The following is a 20,793-nucleotide window of genomic DNA, read 5'->3' as shown; positions in this document are numbered from 1 at the left end:
AGAGCAACAACCTTGAGCGAAAGAGCTTAGGGACAGCGCGCCCAGGCCTGAGTTCAAGTCCACAACCAACCAAAAAAATATATATATATATAAAGTTATAACTATAGTTATATTTTATAATTATATAAAATATGCATGTATACAGTTCATAATGAATATGCATATATGTAGATAACATCATGAAACACTCTAAATGCTGCTAAAGGGGGGAGAGGAAAGTGGAGGGCGAAAAGAGAATAGATGGGATGAGTCTTATAAAGTGCATCTTACAGATCTATAGAAATACCACAATTAACCTCTTTGTACAGTTAATTTATGCTATTTTTTTTCAAGTGCTTCAAAATGCTTAGGTAGAACCAACACAATGTTGTTGTTGTTTTACTTCAAAGTTGTATTATCCTTTACCTATCTTCACTTGCCCAGTCCCACTGGGTCAAAGTTGCCCACTACATTTGGTGGGGATCTCTCAGAAGACACACAGAAAAGTAACAATGACAACAGAAAACACAGAGACATTAAAATAACAAGACTGAAGGAAGAAGTTAGAGAGACTGTAACATGGGGAAAGGGAGAAACAGGAGAAAGAAAGATGACAAATAACAAAATCTGTTCTTCCACAATAATTTATGCTTTTAGAAGAGTGATGTTTCCAGAAAGTGAATCTTAGTATTACACAACAGAAAGTAACAAAAAGGCCAACAGGAAAGATAGACATGTTCCATGAATATTGCAAACTCCAAGTAATTCTACATAAGCAAATCATCAATTTTATGTAAAAAGAAGTTAGGTATAACTAATCAAGACATGGTACAGTGCCAAGACATGGTACAGTGCCAACAAACTATCACCAGAAGGTGAGATATCATAGAAATCCAAAGCTGGACATTTCTTAAGCAATCATCTAGCTGAATTGCCACATTATTCAAGAAGAACTGAGGCCTGGTATTGTAATAAACCTACAATCACAAATGATTTCAGGGCTTAGGAAAACTAAGATTCTTTGTTCAGTCATTTCCTATAGACACTGCTTGATTTCAGAAGCTAATTAGTTACCATCAATGATAGATGTTAAATGATCAACAATGTTAAATGATAAATGATAAACTTTTGTCAGGTGGAACAAAAACATTCTAGTAGCCAGATCAGAAGTAAACACCTCATGACACAGAACCTGCTCACACAAACTTAAAAACAAAATTAAGTAATACTTCACAAGGGAATTAACAAAAATGTCCTAACTTAAGGGGAAAAATACAAAAAATGTTCTCCGTTTAGATTAAGAAACTATTCAAAATTGAAAGTACTTTTTTGGGCCTAAGGCAAAGATAAAAAGAAAGGATCTTCAACAAAGCTTTAATAGCCAAATAAATCATTTGCTGGATAAATCAACCTGATAAGATTTCTGTAGCCAAAACTCCTTTGATTAAATAGTAACTTATTTATCAAGGTTCATCTCAAATTTCAACCCCAAGTACTTTTAGGTTGTTTATACCCTCCACAGCCGGGCCACCGGGCCCTAAAGCAGCCCCTCCCTTCATAGCCAATCAAAATGAGAATGCTTAGAACGTAAAAGCCCCAGCTTTAAGGTTTGGGGCCTAAACCCCTGTATTTGTTTCCAGGCAAACCGAGAGACCGGATTGATTCTCCACCCTCCCACTCGAGTAAACTTGACACATGCCATAATCTGGGTTCCACTTCAAAAAACCTTGCTGCGGTTTATAGATACACCTGATTTGTTTGAAGCTTTGTTTTAACCTAGGACAGCGGTGGGGGGAGGGTAAGCATCAACCCAAGGAGGTTGCTTTTAACTGCAGGTGCAAAATATAAGGCAGTCCTCTTCAAAATCGCAAATAATATTCCCCCCCCCCCAAAAAAAAACCATTGTTTTCAACAAGACTTCACATCATACCAACCCGGAAATGTAGAGCATTTCCAATCTGGAGAGGCAGCTTTCTGCTCCCCAGAAAAACACGTACTCATGGGGGTCTGGCTCTCTTTTTCCAGTTGCTCTTAGTTGATACACTGATGGCAACCTTAGGCTCCATCCATGTCCTTTTGTCCCCCTCTTAGACGATCTCTGGCCTAATTTTGGACAAAATCCTGCACTGATTACCCCCTGTGTGTGTGTGTGTGTGTGTGTGTGTGTGTGTCCACTGGTGTGTGTGTGTGTGTGTGTCCACTGATTACCCCTCCCCGTGTATGAGTCCCTCCTGCCCTCCCTGCCTGAGAAATCGTTACCTCCGAACCGGGCCCAGCTTCGTCCCCCCCAGTTAAGGAACCATCGCCCGACCCGCCACCTGGAGAACAATGTAACCCAACTCCAGCCCTTAGATTCCTCCATCCAAGCCGCAAGATTTATCTCCGAGCAATCCGACAGCCACTGGCATCCCGTCCCCCGGAAGACCCCGGCGGTGCCTGGCTCCCAGGCCTAGGACCCCGGGCTGCCCCCCATCCTGGGGGAGGGGGGGGCTTTATACTCCTGGCGCATTTCCAAGACCCTCGCCCCGGGGACCCCACGCCCGCCCTGGGGCAGCGGGCCCCGGGGGTCAGCGCCCGTGCCGCCCCCGCTCCCCCCGGCCCCGTACCTTTGTAGTGCACCCGCAGGTTGTTCTGCGAGAGGCCGATGTAGCTGAACTTGTCCTTCGGGCTCCAGGAGCGGGGCAGCGGCGTCTCCTGCTCGTCCACCGCCGGGTAGAGCCGCTTCAGCCGCCGCTGCAGCTCCTTCTCCTGCTCGTTGAGGGCCGAGTCCCCGTGCGGGAAGGGGGCCGCGGCGCTGCTGCCCGCCGCCAGGGCCGGGGCCGGGGTGCCCGCGGCCGGGCCGGGGCCCGCGGCCAAGCCGGGCGGCGCGGGGGGCGCGGGGGTCGGGGCGGCCGCCGAGGCGGCGGGGGGCGGCGGCGGCGGCGGCGGCGGCGGGGCCGCGGTGGCCGGGGGCGGCGGCGGCGGCGGCGGCGGCGGGTGGAGGAGCAGAGCCGCCGCCGCGACCCCCAGGCCGCCGCCGCCGCCGCCCGCGCCGCCGCCCGGAGAACCGGCCGGAGAGGAGCCGGCACTGACGGTCGGGGGCGCGGGCAGAACGACGCCGGAGCCGGGGGCCGGGGCTCCGGCCGCGGGCGGCGGCGGCGGCGGCGGCGGCAGCTGCTGCTGCTGCTGCTGCTGTTGTGGTTGCTGCGGCTGCGGCGGCGGCGGCGGCGGCGGCGGCTGCCCGGACATCCCGGCCACGACTCAGACTCGGGCCACCTCCACCTCTTCTCGGGCTCCTCTTCCTCGTCGGCTTTCCCGAGGGCGCTGTCGCTGCGGCCGCCTGCACCAGGCGCCCAGTCCGCCCGCCCCGGAAGCAGGCGGCGGGCCGCGCGGCGGGGAGAACGCGGCGGTTGGGGGCGCGGGGAGGTGGAAGTGGGCGGCGGGGCCCAGCGGCCCCCCGGAGAGAACGTTGGCCGGAGCAGCGGCCGCGGGGCCGGGGACGCGGCGCCGCGGGCGGGGGCGGCGCGGGGACGCGGGCTGAGGGGGGCGGACGGGGCGCGCTGGCGGCCGCGGCGGCCGCTGCTCTCGCGGCGGTTTCCCGGCGGGCAGGCGGACGGCGCGAGACGCTGCGCGCGGGCGGCGCTAGGCGAGGGGGCGGGCCGGAGGCGCGAGGGGCGGGAGGAGGCGGGCAGCTGGGGCCCGAGCGCGCCTAGACCCGCCTCTCCCGGGGCCGCGACCGCTCGGCGGCTGGGGCGCGCGGGGCTCCGGGCGCGGCGGCTCCCTCGGCAGCGCCGCCTCCTCCCGCCCGCCGCCGCCGCCGCCGCCGCCGCCGCCAGCGCCGTCGCCGCCGTGACTCCGCCCACTCCCCTTCTTTTTGTTGTTGTGGCCCCGCCTCCCTCCCCGCCCGGGGCTGCTCGGGGACCCGGGCGCCGCAGGTCGCCCAGGCGAGAGTAATCGATCCCCGCTGGGCCGCTGCGAGCCGTGCCCCCTGGGGTGTGGGGGAGTGCGCCCGGGATCCGCCGCCCGCGCCGGGCCCGCTCCTCCGCTCCCGTTGGCCACGTCCTGCTTTTTTTTTTTTTTTAATTCCCCTCCTCCATCGCCGTCGTTCCTGACCGCAGCGTGGGCCATCGGGGGCGGCGGAAACCACGTCTGAAGGCGAAGTCCCCCCGGTTGGAGCGGACACCATTTCGTTCCTTAGTTTCGCGAGGGCGCAGAGTGAACTTAAACGGCGAGTTCGAGTCACACCGGGGACACACCGGTGCCCACGGGCCGGGAAGCTGAGTGTGTTCGGGAAGGCCTTGCGGAGACGTCAAAGCGTTTTCCAGGCTCATTAATTCTCATAACGGGCTTCTTTGTTGGGTAGCAGAGAAAGATGCCCTTTACAAAAAGAAAAAAGGAGAAAAATAACAAGGAAAATATTTCCTGAGGTCAGCAGAGCCGAAAATAGGACTCCCCGCTTTGCAATTCCCAATAGAGTGCTCGGTCAACCCCTTTGGCACAAGTGGCTGAATTTTGCCCTCTGACCCCACACAGCATCACGACTTTGTTTACATGATTTCCCTTTGTCTACCCTTTCCCTAGCTGGCGACATCAGGATTTGCACACGGGAGTTACACGATAAAGATTCTGCAATGTTATTGTGCTACCTTAGGTAGGGCAGTAACTAGTCAAGGAGCCAAGGATGTTTTTCTGAGAAGATAATTATTGACTTTGTTTTGAAAAGTATAGGTAAATAGCGACTGATTGGAAGGCCCTCAATTCCTGGACAAAGCTAAAAGTGTCACTCGTGTCTCATTCAATGGGTCCAGTTGTTCTTTAAGATATCCAACAATGTTAATGTTCGATGCGTTTTGTTGTTAAGTCACAGGATGTCATTTTGTATTTAAATTGTTCTAAAATTTTCCTTTGTATTGCCATAACTGAGTTCCACGAAAGCCAAGCTCTGTTGAGATGCACAACAAATGGATTTTAAGTCTCAGCAAACTGTCTTGAAATAGTCATCACGATTTTACTTATGAAAGTGTAAACTTGGGTGCCAGGGGCTCAAGCCTGTAATCCGGAGAGGCTGAGATCTGAGAACCGTGGTTCGAACCCAGCACAGGCAGCAAAGTCCATGAGACTCTTTATTTCCAATTAACCACCCCAAAAACAGAAATGGCACTATGATTCAAAGTGGTAGAGTGCTAGCCTTGAGCAAAAATTGCTCAAGGACAGCACACAGGCCCACGACTGACAAAAAAAAAAAAAAAAAAAGTGTAATACATCTTTTTTGTTGTTTTCCTGTCAGTATGCCTAAAAACCTCTAGAACGGTTTGCAAATCCTAAGAACCTTTAGAGAATAGGGAGGGACTGGTTGTCTTCCAAAGAAGCAACTTCAAGAAGTTAATATCTCTTGCAGGGGAGGACAGCTTTAAATAAGCACTTTCTCATACCAAAGGAAGTAGCAAACAGTGATAATGTCATTTTGGAAAAGTCACATACTTGGTGATGTTTATAAAGAGACACAAAGCTATTCATGCCCTTTGACTTCATTAATCAAAACGTAAAAATCAACCCCCTCCCAAAAAAAACAAATGTGGAAGTGTTTTAGGCCTAAAAATGTTCAACAACAAGTATTTATTCCTGTTCAAAAGAAATGTGGAAGGAATTTTTTAAATTTATTTTGTCAGTTGTGGAGCTCAGGGCCTCGTCACTGTCCCTAAGCTCTATCGTTTTGAGCCACAGCTCTACTTCCTGTTTTTGAGTGGTTAATTAGAGGGGTAAGAGTTAAACAGGGACTTTTCTACCTGGACTGGCTTTGAACTGTCTGTGATCCTCAGATCTCAGGCTGCTGAGTAGCTAGGATTACAGGCTTGAGCCCATAAGGAAAGGAAGAAAACTAAATGCCCAACTCAAAAGGATTGGCTGAAGAAATTATTCTATACCCACTTAATGGGATTAGGGATTCCAGTGAATATACAGCCTATTTATGGATTTTTTTTAAGGCATGCCCTCTGGCAGTAAAATTGCCAAAAGAAAGCTAACCAATTAGAGAAAGGCACCCCTTCCTTTTGATTTAGTCTATAGATCTCAGTCCCGGTTTCAGACCCACGCTATCCAGGCTTCTTGAATGAGCACAGACTGAAACATTTTATAGCCTTTAAAAAATGTGGTTTTTAAAGACATGGGAAAAATGACTCTGATGTACTAAATGAGAAAAAGGCTATACAATAATTATAGCACTGCCCAAATCATTACCAAAAAGACGTGAAGAAAGGTCATAAAATGTTTCTATGATGGGCCATTGAAATCTATAATTAAAAATAAATTTTTATTGTGAAATATAATTATACATAGAGATAAAAATCCATTAGCCATGAACCTACCTACACTCTTGTTGAATCTGGGATTTCTATCTTTATCACACATTGCTATAGCGTTGCTGTTCATTAGCTTTTGCTGGATTTTTCTGTCGTAAACAATAGGAGCAAAATCTGGCTGAGTTAAGAAGAGAAAAACCCTGCTGGAAAGATTGAAGGGTTCTCAGAATTGACCAGCAAGATATAAAAACAGACAAAGGCCAAAGGAGGGGCATGCCCAGACCCTACCAGAAATTATACCTCAAAATTCCACCCCAGTTTTCACACCACACACTCATGTTTCAAAATTAACCAACCCTACATTATGTGTCCATGTCAAGAACTACCAAGGAATTAAGATTGTTGTCTTATGCAATGGTTGAGATTCAGAGATGCTAAATTATTGCTATCTTCAAGGGTAGCCATAGAGCAGGAAGTTTCTAGAACAATCCAACTCACAATGAGCAATCTCATGCCTCTAAAGAACCTTACGTTTGATCCTTTTTCATACCTGGCCTCATGTGAAAAAGTTTATAACATATTCCCCTGTGGGAAAGGCTCACTGATGCCCACAATAGAGAATTTTCTCTACTACGAAAGAGGTTCAGGTATCGATCAGCTTGTTTTAATATATAACCATGGCAATATCCTTCTAGGCTGTGGAAAATGTTATGGTAATATGTGCCAAGGTTTAAGTATAGATTGGTATTAGTTATCAGTTGCTTATAACAACCCAAAATCTTAGTGACTTAAAATACTTGATCATTGTCTTTGTGGAGCAGGAATCTGGCACACCTTCCCTGGGGCTTCTTGGTGGTGTTCCCTTGGGTGTTCCAAGTGTCAGCTGGGGCTGTAGTCACCTCTGGGGAAGGGTTTACTCCCAAGCTCACAGATGTGGTTATTAGGATTCCATTCCTTGAGGAGTTTTAGACTTAAGGGCCTCTGTTCCTTCCTAACAGTTGGTTAGAAGTGGCCTTCTGTGCTTTGCTGCATGGACCTCTCCAACATAGCACCCGGTCCCACCAAAGTGTGCAAGCTAAAGAGACAAGAAGGGCAGGGTAAAAATCATTTGTCTTTGTCATCTGACCACAGAAGTGACATTCCATCACTTTTGCTATTATGTTTGTTAGAAGTAAATCTCAGGCCCAGCTCTCATTTAAGGTGAAGAGTTACACAAAGCCATTTACTCTAGAAGATGGGTAAATAGACGTTTGAAGGCCATCTTCCAAAGTTGTTACAAGTTCCTGTGGGTGACTGCAAGGGGACTGTACTTGTCATGTCCAACATAGCCAGTGGTTGGCAAACTTTTCCTATAATGAATCAGTAAGTAAATATGTTAGGCCCTGTGGGCCATATGGTACCTGTTGCAATGACTTAACTTTGCCATGATCGATTTTTAAAAATAGCCAATGTATAGCCTCTCAGGAGGCGGAGATCTGAGGATTACAGTTCAAAGCCAGCCTGGGCAGGAAAAATCTGTGAGACTGTTGTCTCAAATTAACCACCAAAAAACTGGAAGTGGTACAGTGACTAAAGTGTGATCTCCTTGATCTGAAGAGCTGAGAGATAGTGCCCAGGCCCAGAGTTCAAGTCCCATGATAAAAAAAACAAAGTGGCCAAAGTAAACAAATGAGTGCATCTATATGTCTATCAAACTTTATTTACAAAAATAGGAAAATTAGGTCACTGCAGGATATAGTTTGTGATTCCTGTTCAGGATCATGACATCAACAGCCCATACAAGCCATTCTCAACACTAAACAAGAGTACTTACTAGTAATAAAATTCACCAGTAATGAAATTGCTAGAGTCTACAAGTTCAGTTTGTTACCCACAATGTGTGCTGTACATGTATTCTGGATAGTCTTGTGCCCCACTGAGCTGGATCCAGATATTTCTGCAGCTAGTGTTCAACAAGTTAAAATAGATCTAGGAAATGACTGAACATAGCTAAGAATCTACAATAGTAAGGGGTTCAAACTGGGATGAGTCTCCAGTGAGCATTTATTCAGTATCTCTTTCACATGGAAACTCATATGAGGTTCTCAGCAGGATTGCAGATGTTGCTACTGCTGTGGGTCCATAGACCACATCTTGAATTGCAGGGACTGAGAATCCATTGCTGCTGTATGGAAACTTATGCTTAAAAAAAAAAAATGCCAAGCCGGGCGCCAGTGGCTCATGCCTGTAATCCGCCAGCCCGTGAGACTCTTATCTCCAATAAACCACTAGAAAACCAGAAGTGGCTCAAGCAATAGAGCGCTTGCCTTGAGCTGAAGAGCACAGGGACAGCACCCAAGCCCAGAGTTCAAGCCCCACGACCAACCCAAAAAAAAAAAAAAAAAAAAAAAAGCCAGGACAGGTTGACAAAGGTCTAATGAAAGAGGGGAACTCTGCTTGCAAATTTGTATCCTTTCTGGGACAGATCACAAAGGTGGTATTGGTATAAGCCAGAAGACATTGTTCCTGGCATTCAGGGTTCAGGGTCCAGCGGGCAGGGAGGCTATAATTCAAATGCAGAACTTCCTAAACATGTCAGGAAAAAAAAATGATTGTGACTCAGTGTTCATGAAATAAAATCTGTATGACCACCCCAAAATTAAATTTAGGGGAAAAATATGTGCATCACTTTCATCTAGAACATTAGATGGATTTGAACAAAAACTGTAGTTTGGGCTACAATCACCTGCATTAACATTTATTTGACAAGTTAATAGAATCTCACTCTCCTCCAGATTTTCCTCACAGTTTTTTTTTTTTCCTTTTGCTAACCCACTTCAGTTCTTTCATTTGATAAAACTCACATGGAATCATGGAATGGCAGGCTGACAACAGAAGTTCTCTGAGCCTCAAGCAATACCACCTATAGGACTCAGAAATGCCTGTGTTCATTGGATGTGATATTGAATGGGGCAGCTGAAGGCATGGTAGGAGGGAGGAGCTGGGGAAAACAAAAGTAAAAGACAAGAATAGAAAGTATGGGGGGGGCCGGGCGGGGACTGGGAAGGTGGCTCAGTGATAGAGTGCTTGCCTTGCATGCTTGAGGCCCTGGGTTCGATTCCTCAGCACCGCATAAGCAGGGGGGAAAAAAGCCGGAAGTGGCACTGTACCTTAAATGGTAGAGTGCTAGCCTTGAGCTGAAGAGCTGAGGGACAGCGCCCAGGCCCAGAGTTCAGGCCCCACTACTGGACCCCCCCCCAAAAAAAAGTATGGGCAGGGGGATGGGGGAGAAGAGAAAATGGTTGACCTTCGGGTCAATGAGAAGTATAGTCCTTGCTGAGGAACAAACATGCTTGCTCAGAATGCAGAGTTCAACACTATTCTGTGGATGCTTCATTTTTGTTTCTCATTGCCCAACATTACAAAATTAAAGGTAAAGAAACACTCAGCAGATCACACAAGGATTTATACACAGCTGGTGATAACATGGGCCCCAGAGCATCTCTGCTTCAACTGAGCCATGTAATGCACCCATGAGATTTTTTGTTTTTTTAATTCATTAAATGTTAGAACTCAGGGCCTTGTGCTTGCCAGGCAAGTATTCTGCGACTTAAATCATGCCTGCAGGGCTGGGAAGTTGGCTCAGTGGTAGAAGCGCTTGCCTTGCAAGCCTGAGGCCCTGGGTTCGATTCCTCAGCACCACATAAGCAAAAGGAAAAAAGCCGGAAGTGGTGCTGTGGCTCAAGTGGTAGAGCGCTAGCCTTGAGCTGAAGAGCTGAGGGACAGCGCCCAGGCCCAGAGTTCAGGCCCCACGACTGGACCCAAAAAAAAAAAAAAAAAAATCATGCCTGCAGTTCCCTTTTTGTATGTTGGTCATTTTCTAGGTAGGGTCTCACTTGATACCCGGTCTGTGATCTCCTCATTTATGTTTCCCCTCGTTGCTGGGGATAAGGCACATGCTGCTATGCTTCCACCATATCTGGGATAACAGCTTTGTGCCACAGCACTGAGCCATTGCTCTAGATGGAATCTCACGAATCTCTATGCCTAGGCTAACCTCAAACCTTCCTCTACCATCTCTACCTCCCAATTAGCTAGGATTACAGGCTTGAACCACAGTATCCAGGTTTTTGTTTCCAAAATTTACATATTGTCATACTTACAATAAACCTGTGGTTAAGGCTGGCTCACTGTTGTTACCCAGGTGCAGGTATCCTGGAGCTGTAACATGCCTACGTCCATATAAGCCATTCTCTTCACCTCTCTGTCTCTCTGTGTGTCTGTCTGTCTGTCTCTTCTCTTTCTCTTTGTGCTGATACAAGGGCTTGAACTAGGGCCTCCTGCACTTGCTTGGCTTTTGGCTTTTTTGTTCAAAGCTAATGGTTTACCACTTACATTACACCTTCAGCCTGGTGTTTTGGTGGTTAGTTGGAGATCGAGTTTGTCAAACATTTTTTATCCCCTGTGCTAGCTTCAAACTGCAATCCTTACATCTCAGCCTCCTGGGAAGCTAGAAGTACAGGCATGGGCCACTGACAACCTGCAGCCATTTTCTTTAGACCAAAAAGTTGAAAAGTTGATCCTATTCCATGGATGCAATGCATAGTGCTAAACAGCATATAGGGTTTTTGTGTTTGTTCCTGGTGCTAGGGTGAGGATTGAACCACTCCTGTCTTAAGTAGGTGCTCTACCACTAAGCTACAGTCCCAGCTCCTAGAAAAATTATTTGTTGAAAGAACTTAGCAACTTTGCCATCAAGAATTTTTGGGGAAGAATATGCTAAGTGTTCTCATAGAGACAAAAAAAAATACCGTGAAAGTTAAACAACAGTAGTTCATGCTTTTAATCCTAGTTACTCAGGAGGCTGAGATCTGGGGGATCTCAGTTCAAAGTGTGAGAAAAGCTGTCTTTTCTCTCAAAGTGGTTTGTTTACAAGTTCCTGATTTGGCCTAGTGGCTTAGTCATTATTGGATTATTCTGCTAAGACAATATCAGCAAGTACAGAAAGGAGAAGAAAGGAGAAGAGGAAATGCTTTGGCATCAGGAAGGGTGTGTGTGTGTGTGTGTGTGTGTGTGTGTGTGTGTGTGTGTGTGTGTGTGTGTGTGTGTGTGTGTGTGTGTGTGTGTGTGTGTGTGTGTGTGTGTGTGTGTGTGTGTGTGTGTGTGTGTGTGTGTGTTTTGTTTTGCCTGGGGCTTGAACTCAGGGCCCCTGGGTACTGTTTCTGAGCTTCTTTTGCTCAAGGCTAACACTGTACCACTTGAGCCATACATAGCACTACTTCCAGCTTTTTCTGTGTATGTGGTACTGAGGAATTAAACCCAGGGCTTCATGCTAGGCAAGCACTCTATCACTAAGCCGTCTTCCTAGCCCCAGAAGATTTTTGAAATATAAGGTTTTGTCTTAACTGTTTGTTCTAAGAGAGAATTAAGACATCCTAGATTTTTCTGAGATTGCTTGTATACAGTTAGTCTTATCTCAGTCTTTTAATTTTTCAAATTTTTATCTCAGTTTTTTTTTGGGGGGTCCAGTCACGGGGCTTGAACTCTGGGCCTGGGCGCTGTCCCTTAGCTCTTCAGCTCAAGGCTAGCGCTCTACCACTTGAGCCACAGTGCCACTTCTGGCTTTTTTCTTTTTCTTATGTGGTGCTGAGGAATCGAACCCAGGGCCTCTGGCATGCAAGGCAAGCGCTCTACCACTGAGCCACCTTCCCAGCCCCTATCTCAGTTTTTTTTGTTTGTTTGTTTTTTATTGTGAATACATCTTAGCCTCTTTAAACTAACCCAGAAGATTGTGAATCTGACCTTGGCCAATTAGGGCAGAAGGGCAGGGCCTGTTTTTTAGGGATAAACAGGGGAACAAGCCTGCCTGCTTTGTGTACTTGGCTAGCCAGATTTTTGGTTGATGGCACAGCTTCTGCAGAAACAAACATCTTAAGATGGCTTCCTTATTCCTACCTGACATTCTAACATCCAAGCCATTTCTAACAGAATTTAGCCCTAGCAGAAAAGTCCAAGAGATTCTTTCCCCAACTAAGCAGCAAAAAGCAAGACTGGAGGCTTGTGTCAAATGGTAGAATACTCTCCTTCCCTTTCCCCTCCCCCCATAGTAGTGAACCTAAAAGTGTTCCACCAGAAGTGCCCACCAAATTCCCTGAACACATGAATGTGACTTTATTTGAAAAAAGTCTTTGCAAATGTGATTATATTAAGGATCTTGAAACAAGATTGACCTTGGATCATCCTGTGGGCTCTAAATCTAATGACAAGTACCTCTGTAAGAGAGTCCTAGATACTCTAGAGGCTAAGCTCTGAGGATCGCAGTTGCAAGTCAAGGCAAGTCCATGAGACTCTTTTATCTCCTAATTGGTTAATTACCAGAAAAAAAAAGCCATAAGTGGAGCTATGGCTCAAATGGTAGAGCACCAGCCTTGAGCAAAAAAGCTAAGGGACATTGCCCAGGCCTTGAGTTCAAGCCCAGTATTGGTACACACACACACACACACACACACACACACACACACACACCACACACACACACACACCAAGATACAGAGAAACAGAGAAAGAGAGACTAAATATAGGATGTAGCATGTATAATAGAGGCCAAAATGATAGAATAGTAGTTCCCTGATCTCCTATCTCCTCGTAAGGCAAATTGAGGCTTGTCATTACTAGTCTTTTTTTTTTTTTTTTTTTTTTGGTCAGTCATAGGGCTTGAACTCTGGGCTTGGGTGCTGTCCGTTAACTTTTTTGCTCAAGGCTAGCACTCTACCACTTGAGCCACAACATCACTTCTGGTTTTCTGAGTGGTTTATTGGAGATAAGAGTCTCACAGAAGTTTCTGCCCCGGCTGGCTTTGAACCACAATCCTCAGATTTCAGCCTCCTGAGTAGTTAGGATTACAGGCGTGTCTGGCTTAGTTTTAATGTTATAGCACTCCCTTCCCCTCCTCCCCCAGCTTTGACTGCATTTTGGTAAAGGAGCTATCTAAACATTCTGATTCAGGGGAGAGTAATTTTATGATGAGGTAGGAATTGAAATACTCTTCCATGGCAGAAGTCTTTTTTTGGCCAGTCCTGGGGCTTGAACTCAGGGCCTAGGCAATGTCCCTGAGCTTCTTGTGCTCAAGGCTAGTACTCTACCACTCAAGCCAGTGTCACTTCTGGCTTTTTCTGTTTATGTGGTACTGAGGAATTGAACCCAGGGCTTCATGCATGCTAGGCCACTACTCTACCACTAAGCCACATTCTCAGCCCTGGTAGAAGTCTTAATGTGGTCAAATCACACTCACTATATGCTGCTGCAGCTCAGGGCAGTTACATTGCAGCCATTAGATGCCTTATACTATATATCTGCTGTGTCTTCATCACTATTTTCCTCACCAAGAGAACATTGTGAGCTAAGTTAGGTATCATGATCAGCTTCCTAGGGACCACCATCCTGAAATGGGGTTTCTGGTACCGGTGAGCATTGGAGATTCTGCTCTCAAGTGTGCCCTGCAGGGGGATAGGGAAGAAACCCAAAAACAGATCTGGGCTCACAAAGACTGGGTTCAGCCTGAGCTCAAGGGTTTATAACCTGTGTTAGCTCATTACTCATTAGCTGCAAAGCACCTCCTTTCCTGCAGTGGTGCAACATCCCGGTATCTCTGGGTGAAGAGTCATTGGCAAGGGGCGCACTCAGCAGCTCTTGGATGGGTGTAGCAGCGAGTGATAAAAACTAGGGATGCATGAGCCCTACTTTTAATCTCTGGCTTTTCCAAGTCCACAGTTTGTCATTTCTTTTGTTTATTTTTTGTTGTGTTTTGAGACTGTGTCATCAGGAAGCCCAAGCTGGTCTTGACCAGCAAGCCCTTTATCTTGCTATGTAGGCCACGCTAGTCTGTTTCAGCTTCCCAAGTGCTGGGATTACAGTCATTCACTACCATACTCTGCTCAGCTGATCATTTTGAGGAGTATACTACATTAAGTGAACTTTTTGATTGTGGGGGGGGGGTGGAGAAATAGACACATCAGCATTGCTAAAGTGTTAGAATTTCACAAGTCTTGCAACTTACATTAGGGAGATGTATTCAGCAAGTTCATTGATTTTTTTCATAAATTTAAGCTGGGAAGTCCTCTCATACAGTAATCAGTTTTCAGAATAGAAGAGGAAGCAGGGGCAAGATTGTGTTTATTTTCATGATCTTACATGTTACCTGACTCTCTGCTATCTGTGCCATCAATGGTTCATCTTAGTAAGGTCCTAGTAGGTGTAGGTTACATTTATTTAGTGTTCTTCAAGTAGTTTGCGGTACAGTTATGGGCTTAGTGACTGCTTTTCCTTGCTGATTTTATGTTAGATTGCTTGCTTCTGATGATGTCAATAATAGTCTACTTAATAATTGCTAGAGCTTTAACCATATGACTGTGGCATCATCCCAAGTAGGAAGAATTGCAAATTCAGGAGCCCAGTAATGTAAGAGTGAACCATGTCAGGTACACAGAAGCAATAGACTGGAGAAGAATATAGAGATGTCTTAAATCAGAATGTGTGAAACACTACACAAGCCAAACAAGACACTTCCATAGAACAGGATCTGTGGTCAGTAGGTGGCCTAAAGGCAGAGTCTTAAGTCAGAACTGGAAATTTCAGCAATTATTGGCCTCCTGGATTTGTCTTAAAATTTGTCGCAGTCACCAGTAATCCCAAAGCTGTCATCACTTGCCCCTGCCCACCAGGGGTAAAACAAAGCACCAGATTCCCTAGGCCCTTGTGCTGCCTGTAGAATCAGGCTGAGAGATCTCAAGATGTTCCTCAGCTTGCCAGGCAAAGCTGAATCGTTGACTGGATATGAAAACACCTTAGAAAAACCTGTTTCCTATTATAGCGCCCTGAATCTAGTCTTCTCTTAATGCTTCCTGACTATGTAAATGAGCTGGTTTCATAATGTTCCAGTCCAAGTCTTTCTAACTCACCCAATGGCTTTTTTCTTCTAAGAACATATTTTTCACAGTTTAATTATGATACAAGATGACACATGGTACTTGAACAAGTATGGGAGAGGATGTGAAGAAATGGAAACCTTGCTACACTTGGACACTGCTGGTGTAGAAACAGTACTGCAGTTCCTTAAAAACTTTAAACAAAGTTACCCTATGACCCAGCACAAGGACTCCTAGGTCTCTATTTATCTAGCTAAGAGAAATGAAAGTATGTATCCTCTTGCCCACAAATGTTTGTACTTTGCTGAACTGTCCACAATAGGGGAAAAGTAGTAACAAAACAAATGCCCATCAATAAATGAATGCAATAATGAAATGTTGCCTATCTACAAGGGGAGGGGGTTCATCATGCAGCAATATAAAGGAAGAGAGGTTTGATAAATGTTTCCATGTGAGTGAAACTTGAAAATATTATGCAAGAGGAAGAATGCTAGTCACAAAAGATAACATTTTATGGTTCCACGTATATAAAATGTCCAGTATAGGCAAAAACCACAGAGACAAGTACATTCATTTACCAGATGCTGGAGGGAGGAGAGAATGGGGTATAACTACTAGTGGATACAAGGTTGCTTTTTGGAGCCTGGTGATGGTGGCTCATGCCTGTAATCTTAGCTACTCAGGAGGCTGAGACCTGAGGGTCAGGATTAAAAGCCAGCCCAGGCAGAAAAGTCCTGGTAAGACTCTTATCATCTCTTAATAAACTACTCAAGGAGGCTGGGAAGGTGGCTCAGTGGTAGAGTGCTTGCCTTGCATGCCTGAGGCCCTGGGTTCGATTCCTCAGCACCACATAAGCAAAAAAGAAAAAAGCCGGAAGTGGCGCTGTGGCTCAAGTGGTAGAGTGCTAGCCTTGAGCTGAAGAGCTGAGGGACAGCACCCAGGCCCAGAGTTCAGGCCCCATGACTGGACCCCCCCCCCAAAAAAAAGATGACATAACTAAGAGTATATATAGTACTTGCCTATCATAGATGAGGCCTTGGGTTTGATCTCTAGTACTTCAAAATAACAGAATTAAATAAGTAAGTAAATATATAAGTCAGACACAGGTTATAAAGGTACAAAATATTTCTTCCACAGGTGGTGTAAAGTGTGAATGGCTAGTCTATTCATTTTCAATATTAGCCAGAGTTGGAGGATGAACTCTAATATATCAAGCAACAGGAAAAAAAGAGGCAATGGAGAGGAAAATCCAACATTGCCAGTTCATAGCTTGCTCAAGGACTCCTGTATCCAGTCTGAAAAGCTCATTTTTCTCTCTTTCACACTTGCTCAGCACTGTGCTTCATTCAAGGGCCAGTTCATAATGTCTCTTCCTCCTCCCAGCCCATCATTTCCTCCCGTTTTACAATCCCAGCTTCTCCTCAAGTCTTTGTCAGCCACATTCTAGTTCTGGGATCTGTGTGACTACATCGATCTCTAGCTTTGTCTCTCTCTCCAGTGGATAGTTAGTTCCTTGAAGAGACATTTTATGGTAGCTTTTGTACCTTTGCTGAGTGACAGAGGCCAGCCACGTGTCCAAGGATAATAATGTTGGGCTAGTGCAGCATGCTGGGAACCCTTTCAGGTGAGTGGTCATGAGCCTTGCTCTGTTGTTGAGCTCAATCTCTCTCTTTTTTAAAACCAGTCCTGGAGCTTGATTGAACTCAGGGCCTAGGCACTGTCCCTGAACTTATGTTGCTCAAGGCTAGCACTATACCACTTGACCCATAGCACTACTTCTGGATTTTTCTGTTTATGTGGTACTGAGGGATCGAACCCAGGGCTTCACGCATGCTAAGCAATCACTCTACCACTAAGCCACATTTCCAGCCTAGGATCAATTTTTAAAGGGGGGTTTGTTTCTCAGGGATATATCAAAGCTATTCAGGGTATGGAGCTACATGTGATTTGAATGCCAGGCTCTTTTATGATTTGTTTGTTAATCCATGAAATTCTTTTGTGGTGCTGGATCTCAAACCAAAGTCTGCAGAAGTACTAGGCAGACAAGGGCACAGGCTCATGCCTGTAATCCTAGCTATTCAGGAAGCTGAGATCTGAGGATTACATTTCAAAGCCAGCTTGGACAGGAAAGTCTGTGACACTCTATCTCCAATTAACCATAGGAAAAGCCAGAAGTAGAGCTAGAACTCAAATGGTAGAGCACTAACCTTGAGCAAAAGAAGCTCAGGGACAGTGCCTAGGCCCTGAGTTCAAGCCCCAGGACTGGTAAAAACACAACAGGGCTGGGAAGGTGGCTCATTGGTAGAGCCCTTGCCTTGCATGCCTGAGGCCCTGGGTTCGATTCCTCAGCACCACATAAGCAAAAAGAAAAAAGCCAGAAGTGGCGCTGTGGCTCAAGTGGTAGAGCACTAGCTTTGAGCTGAAGAGCTGAGGGACAGTGCCTAGGCCCAGAGTTCAGGCCCCACGACCGGACCCCAAAACACACACACACACACACACACACAAAACACAACAACAACAATAACAACAATACTAGGCAAATGTTCTACCACTGAGCAACACCCAAGCCCTGAATGTTAGAATTATTTTTGTCAGTGTGGGCTTGAACTTGGGGGCTGGGCACTGTCCCTGAGGTCTTTTGCTCAAGGCTAGTACTCTACCACTTTGAGTCACAGCACTACTTCCAGTTTTCTGGTGGTTAATTAAGAGATAAGAGTTTCACAGCCTTGAAGCCGGGCGCTGGTGGCTCACGCCTGTAATCCTAGCTACTCAGGAGGCTGAGATCTGAGGATCACGGTTCAAAGCCAGCCCGGGCAGGAAAGACCGTGAGACTCCTATCTCCAATAAAACCACCAGAAAACCGGAAGTGGCGCTGTAGCTCAAGTGGTAGAGCGCTCGCCTTGAGCTGAAGAGCTGAGGGACAGCACCCAGGCCCAGAGTTCAAGCCCCACGACGGACAAAAAAAAAAAAAAAAAAGAGTTTCACAGCCTTTCCTGCCCAGGCTGGTTTTGAATCATGCTCCTCAGATCTCAGCCTCCTGAGTAGCTAGGATTATAAATGTGAACCTCTGGTGCCCTGCTCAGATGTATTTATAGTAACAAATCAGAAGTTTGTCTACTAGCAAAATCTCTAGGAACATGCCCAGGTTGGATATTAATCCTAGTGGAAGAGAGCTTAAAGTGTTCGACCCCATGCACTGAAAAGCATCAAAAGTGGAAAATCTTGACCTTTGCACTAGTTATATTACTGGAGTTCTTGTGGATCTTATCATTTTTATTTTCTCTCTCTCATTAGTGTTCATAGCTAAGAAGATAGTGGCTTTGGGCTGTTTCCCATATTTGAGAAATATTATCAAGCTCTCCCTAACCATCCTGATCAAAGATCCCCAAGCAGACACAACACAGAGCACACAATCACCACACACAGTACTCCCATTGGCTGCTAAAGGCGACTGTCACAGCGGCTCCTTTAAGGGGTTGAAGCAGGAGGAATGCATGCGGGCTGCCAAAACAACACGTGAGCGGCTGAAGACGATCCCGAACTTGAGCACGTGAAAAGGGTGATGGGAAACATACACAGCGCCCTTTCTTCTTGGCAAAAACAAGAGACAAAAGACACCTCGTGGGAGAGAGGAAGGGAATTTGGGGGAGATGATAGTTATGGTTATTTTTTAGAGGAGTTTCTCATCAAATTTAAAAGGTGTTTTTTTTCTGTAGTGGTTGGAATCTGGTTCTATAAATAATTGGATACACATGTGCACACATGCACACACACACACACACACACACACACACACACACAGAATGGCTGTTTTGTTGCTCAGAGACTATCTTAAGAAATCAAAGTGACGTCTGACTTTTGTTCTGCATGTCAGGGGTCAGGAGGAGCTTGTCTCTGAGGGCTCTGGTTTCTCTGAAGTGCCACAGTGAAAGGCTTTGGTTGGTGTTCAGAACACAGCTAGCTCTAGAAAGAACTGCTTATGGAGGTCATCTGAGTCCATGGGCTGCCTAAACCCCATTCTCATTGCACGTATTCTCTGGATGAAGATGAAACTCCATCACAAAGGAGGCCAAACAATAGCTGGCAATAGGAGTCCTTTTCTTTTCTTTCTTCTTCTTCTTCTTCTTTTTTAAAAAAATAGGTCTACAATATGACTCAAAATGGATACCTGCAGCTGCATTTGCTCATTGGCTAGTGGTCTACCAACTAGTAGTCTACTAATGGAGTCATACCTCCAACCCCAGAATCCTTCCTTCCTTCCTTCCTTCCTTTCTTCCTTTCTTCCTTCCTTCCTTTCTTCCTTCCTTCCTTCCTTCCTTCCTTCCTTTCTTCCTTCCTTCCTTCCTTCCTTCCTTCCTTCTTTCTTTCTTTCTTTCTTTCTTTCTTTCTTTCTTTCTTTCTTTCTTTCTTTCTTTCTTTCTTTCTCTCCTTCTTTCCTTCCTTCCTTTCCTTCCTTCCTTCCTTCTTTCTTTTTCTTTCCTTTTTTTGGAGCATGTACAAGGGTTTGAACTCAGGGCCTAGACACTATCCCTTTTTCACTTAAGGCTGGCACTCTACCACTTGAACCATGCCTCCACTCTGGCTTTTGACTGGTTATTTGGAAATAAAAATCTCATAGACTTTTCTACTCAGGCAGGCTTTGAACCATGATCTTCAGATCTCAGCCTCCTGAGTAGGCAGGATTACAGGCTTGAACCTCCAGCACTTGACTAAATGGTGGAAATGTTCATTATGTGTGAAACAAAGTAAAACCTGAGAAGCTTTTGCTCAGGGGACGTGATGTGATGGATTCTTTTGTGTAGCCAATACTCTAGTTGTTTTGGATATATCCCTAAATCTTCCATTATCTGATTTGCACAGGTTCCTCCTGGACTAATCTGAATGTTAACAAATGCTAGGAGCCGTTGCTTTTTCCTCCAAAGCTGACCAAATTATGACCCACTTTTTATCCCTAAGTAACAGTATTTGCATCGTTGAGCCACTCTGATCTTCAGTTCCCACCTGGAGAATGGGGATGATGTTTTCAACCTCACAAGCATTGCACAACATCCCTATAGTCCTGGCCTCCAGGAGATGCTGTGGAATGAACGTGACTATGGTATTGTTTTTGTGAATTACAGCATCAGCAACCTCAAGAGATTGCATGTCATACAAAACCAGTGGCTCAGACCTAACTCCTACTTGGCTCTCAAGAGGGACAATCACTCCTCAGAGATGGCAGAGTTCCCAGTTCAGGTTCTACAGGAAGAACTGCCTGAGAAACATAGCTTCAAAATCCAAGGAAGGCATGAAAGGATGCTGCTGCAGTATTGCACTTGTGTGAGGCATATTCCTGGAGGCAGAAAGTAGAGTGGAGGTTGTCAATGGTAATATGGATGAAAGCTTTCAAGTTGGATGGTGGTGGTGGATACACAATAGCACACATGCCACTCATCAGAATATATAAAACCAGTTAAAAGGGTAAATACTTATGTCATTTGCTTTGTATCACTTTTTCCCCCTGGTCTTGGGGCTTGAACTCAAAGCCTCTGGTCTTGGGGCTTGAACTCAAGGCCTTTCTCTCTCTCTCTCTCTCTCTCTCTCTCTCTCTCTCTCTCTCTCTCTCTCTGGCTTAGCCTTTTTGCTCAGGGCTG

At 45.9% G+C, this 20,793-nt stretch overlaps 1 protein-coding gene across 1 annotated transcript in view; it reads right to left on the bottom strand.

The window, feature by feature from the left end:
* Ranbp9 (RAN binding protein 9) overlaps window positions 1–3,367 on the bottom strand; it is a 77,602-nt gene extending 74,235 nt beyond the window's left edge. The window contains exon 1 of the mRNA XM_070024538.1: window positions 2,586–3,367. Within this exon, the coding sequence (XP_069880639.1) occupies window positions 2,586–3,207 (622 nt within the window). The 5' untranslated portion in view covers window positions 3,208–3,367. The remainder of the gene's footprint in view (window positions 1–2,585) is intronic.
* Between the last annotated feature and the right edge of the window lie 17,426 nt (window positions 3,368–20,793).

Source organism: Dipodomys merriami, unplaced genomic scaffold, assembly GCF_024711535.1.
Source record: "Dipodomys merriami isolate MVZ:Mamm:240054 unplaced genomic scaffold, mDipMer1.0.p SCAF_16, whole genome shotgun sequence".
In the NCBI taxonomy this organism is placed as follows: Eukaryota; Metazoa; Chordata; class Mammalia; order Rodentia; family Heteromyidae; genus Dipodomys; species Dipodomys merriami.
This window is presented reverse-complemented; position numbering and strand designations above follow the sequence as displayed.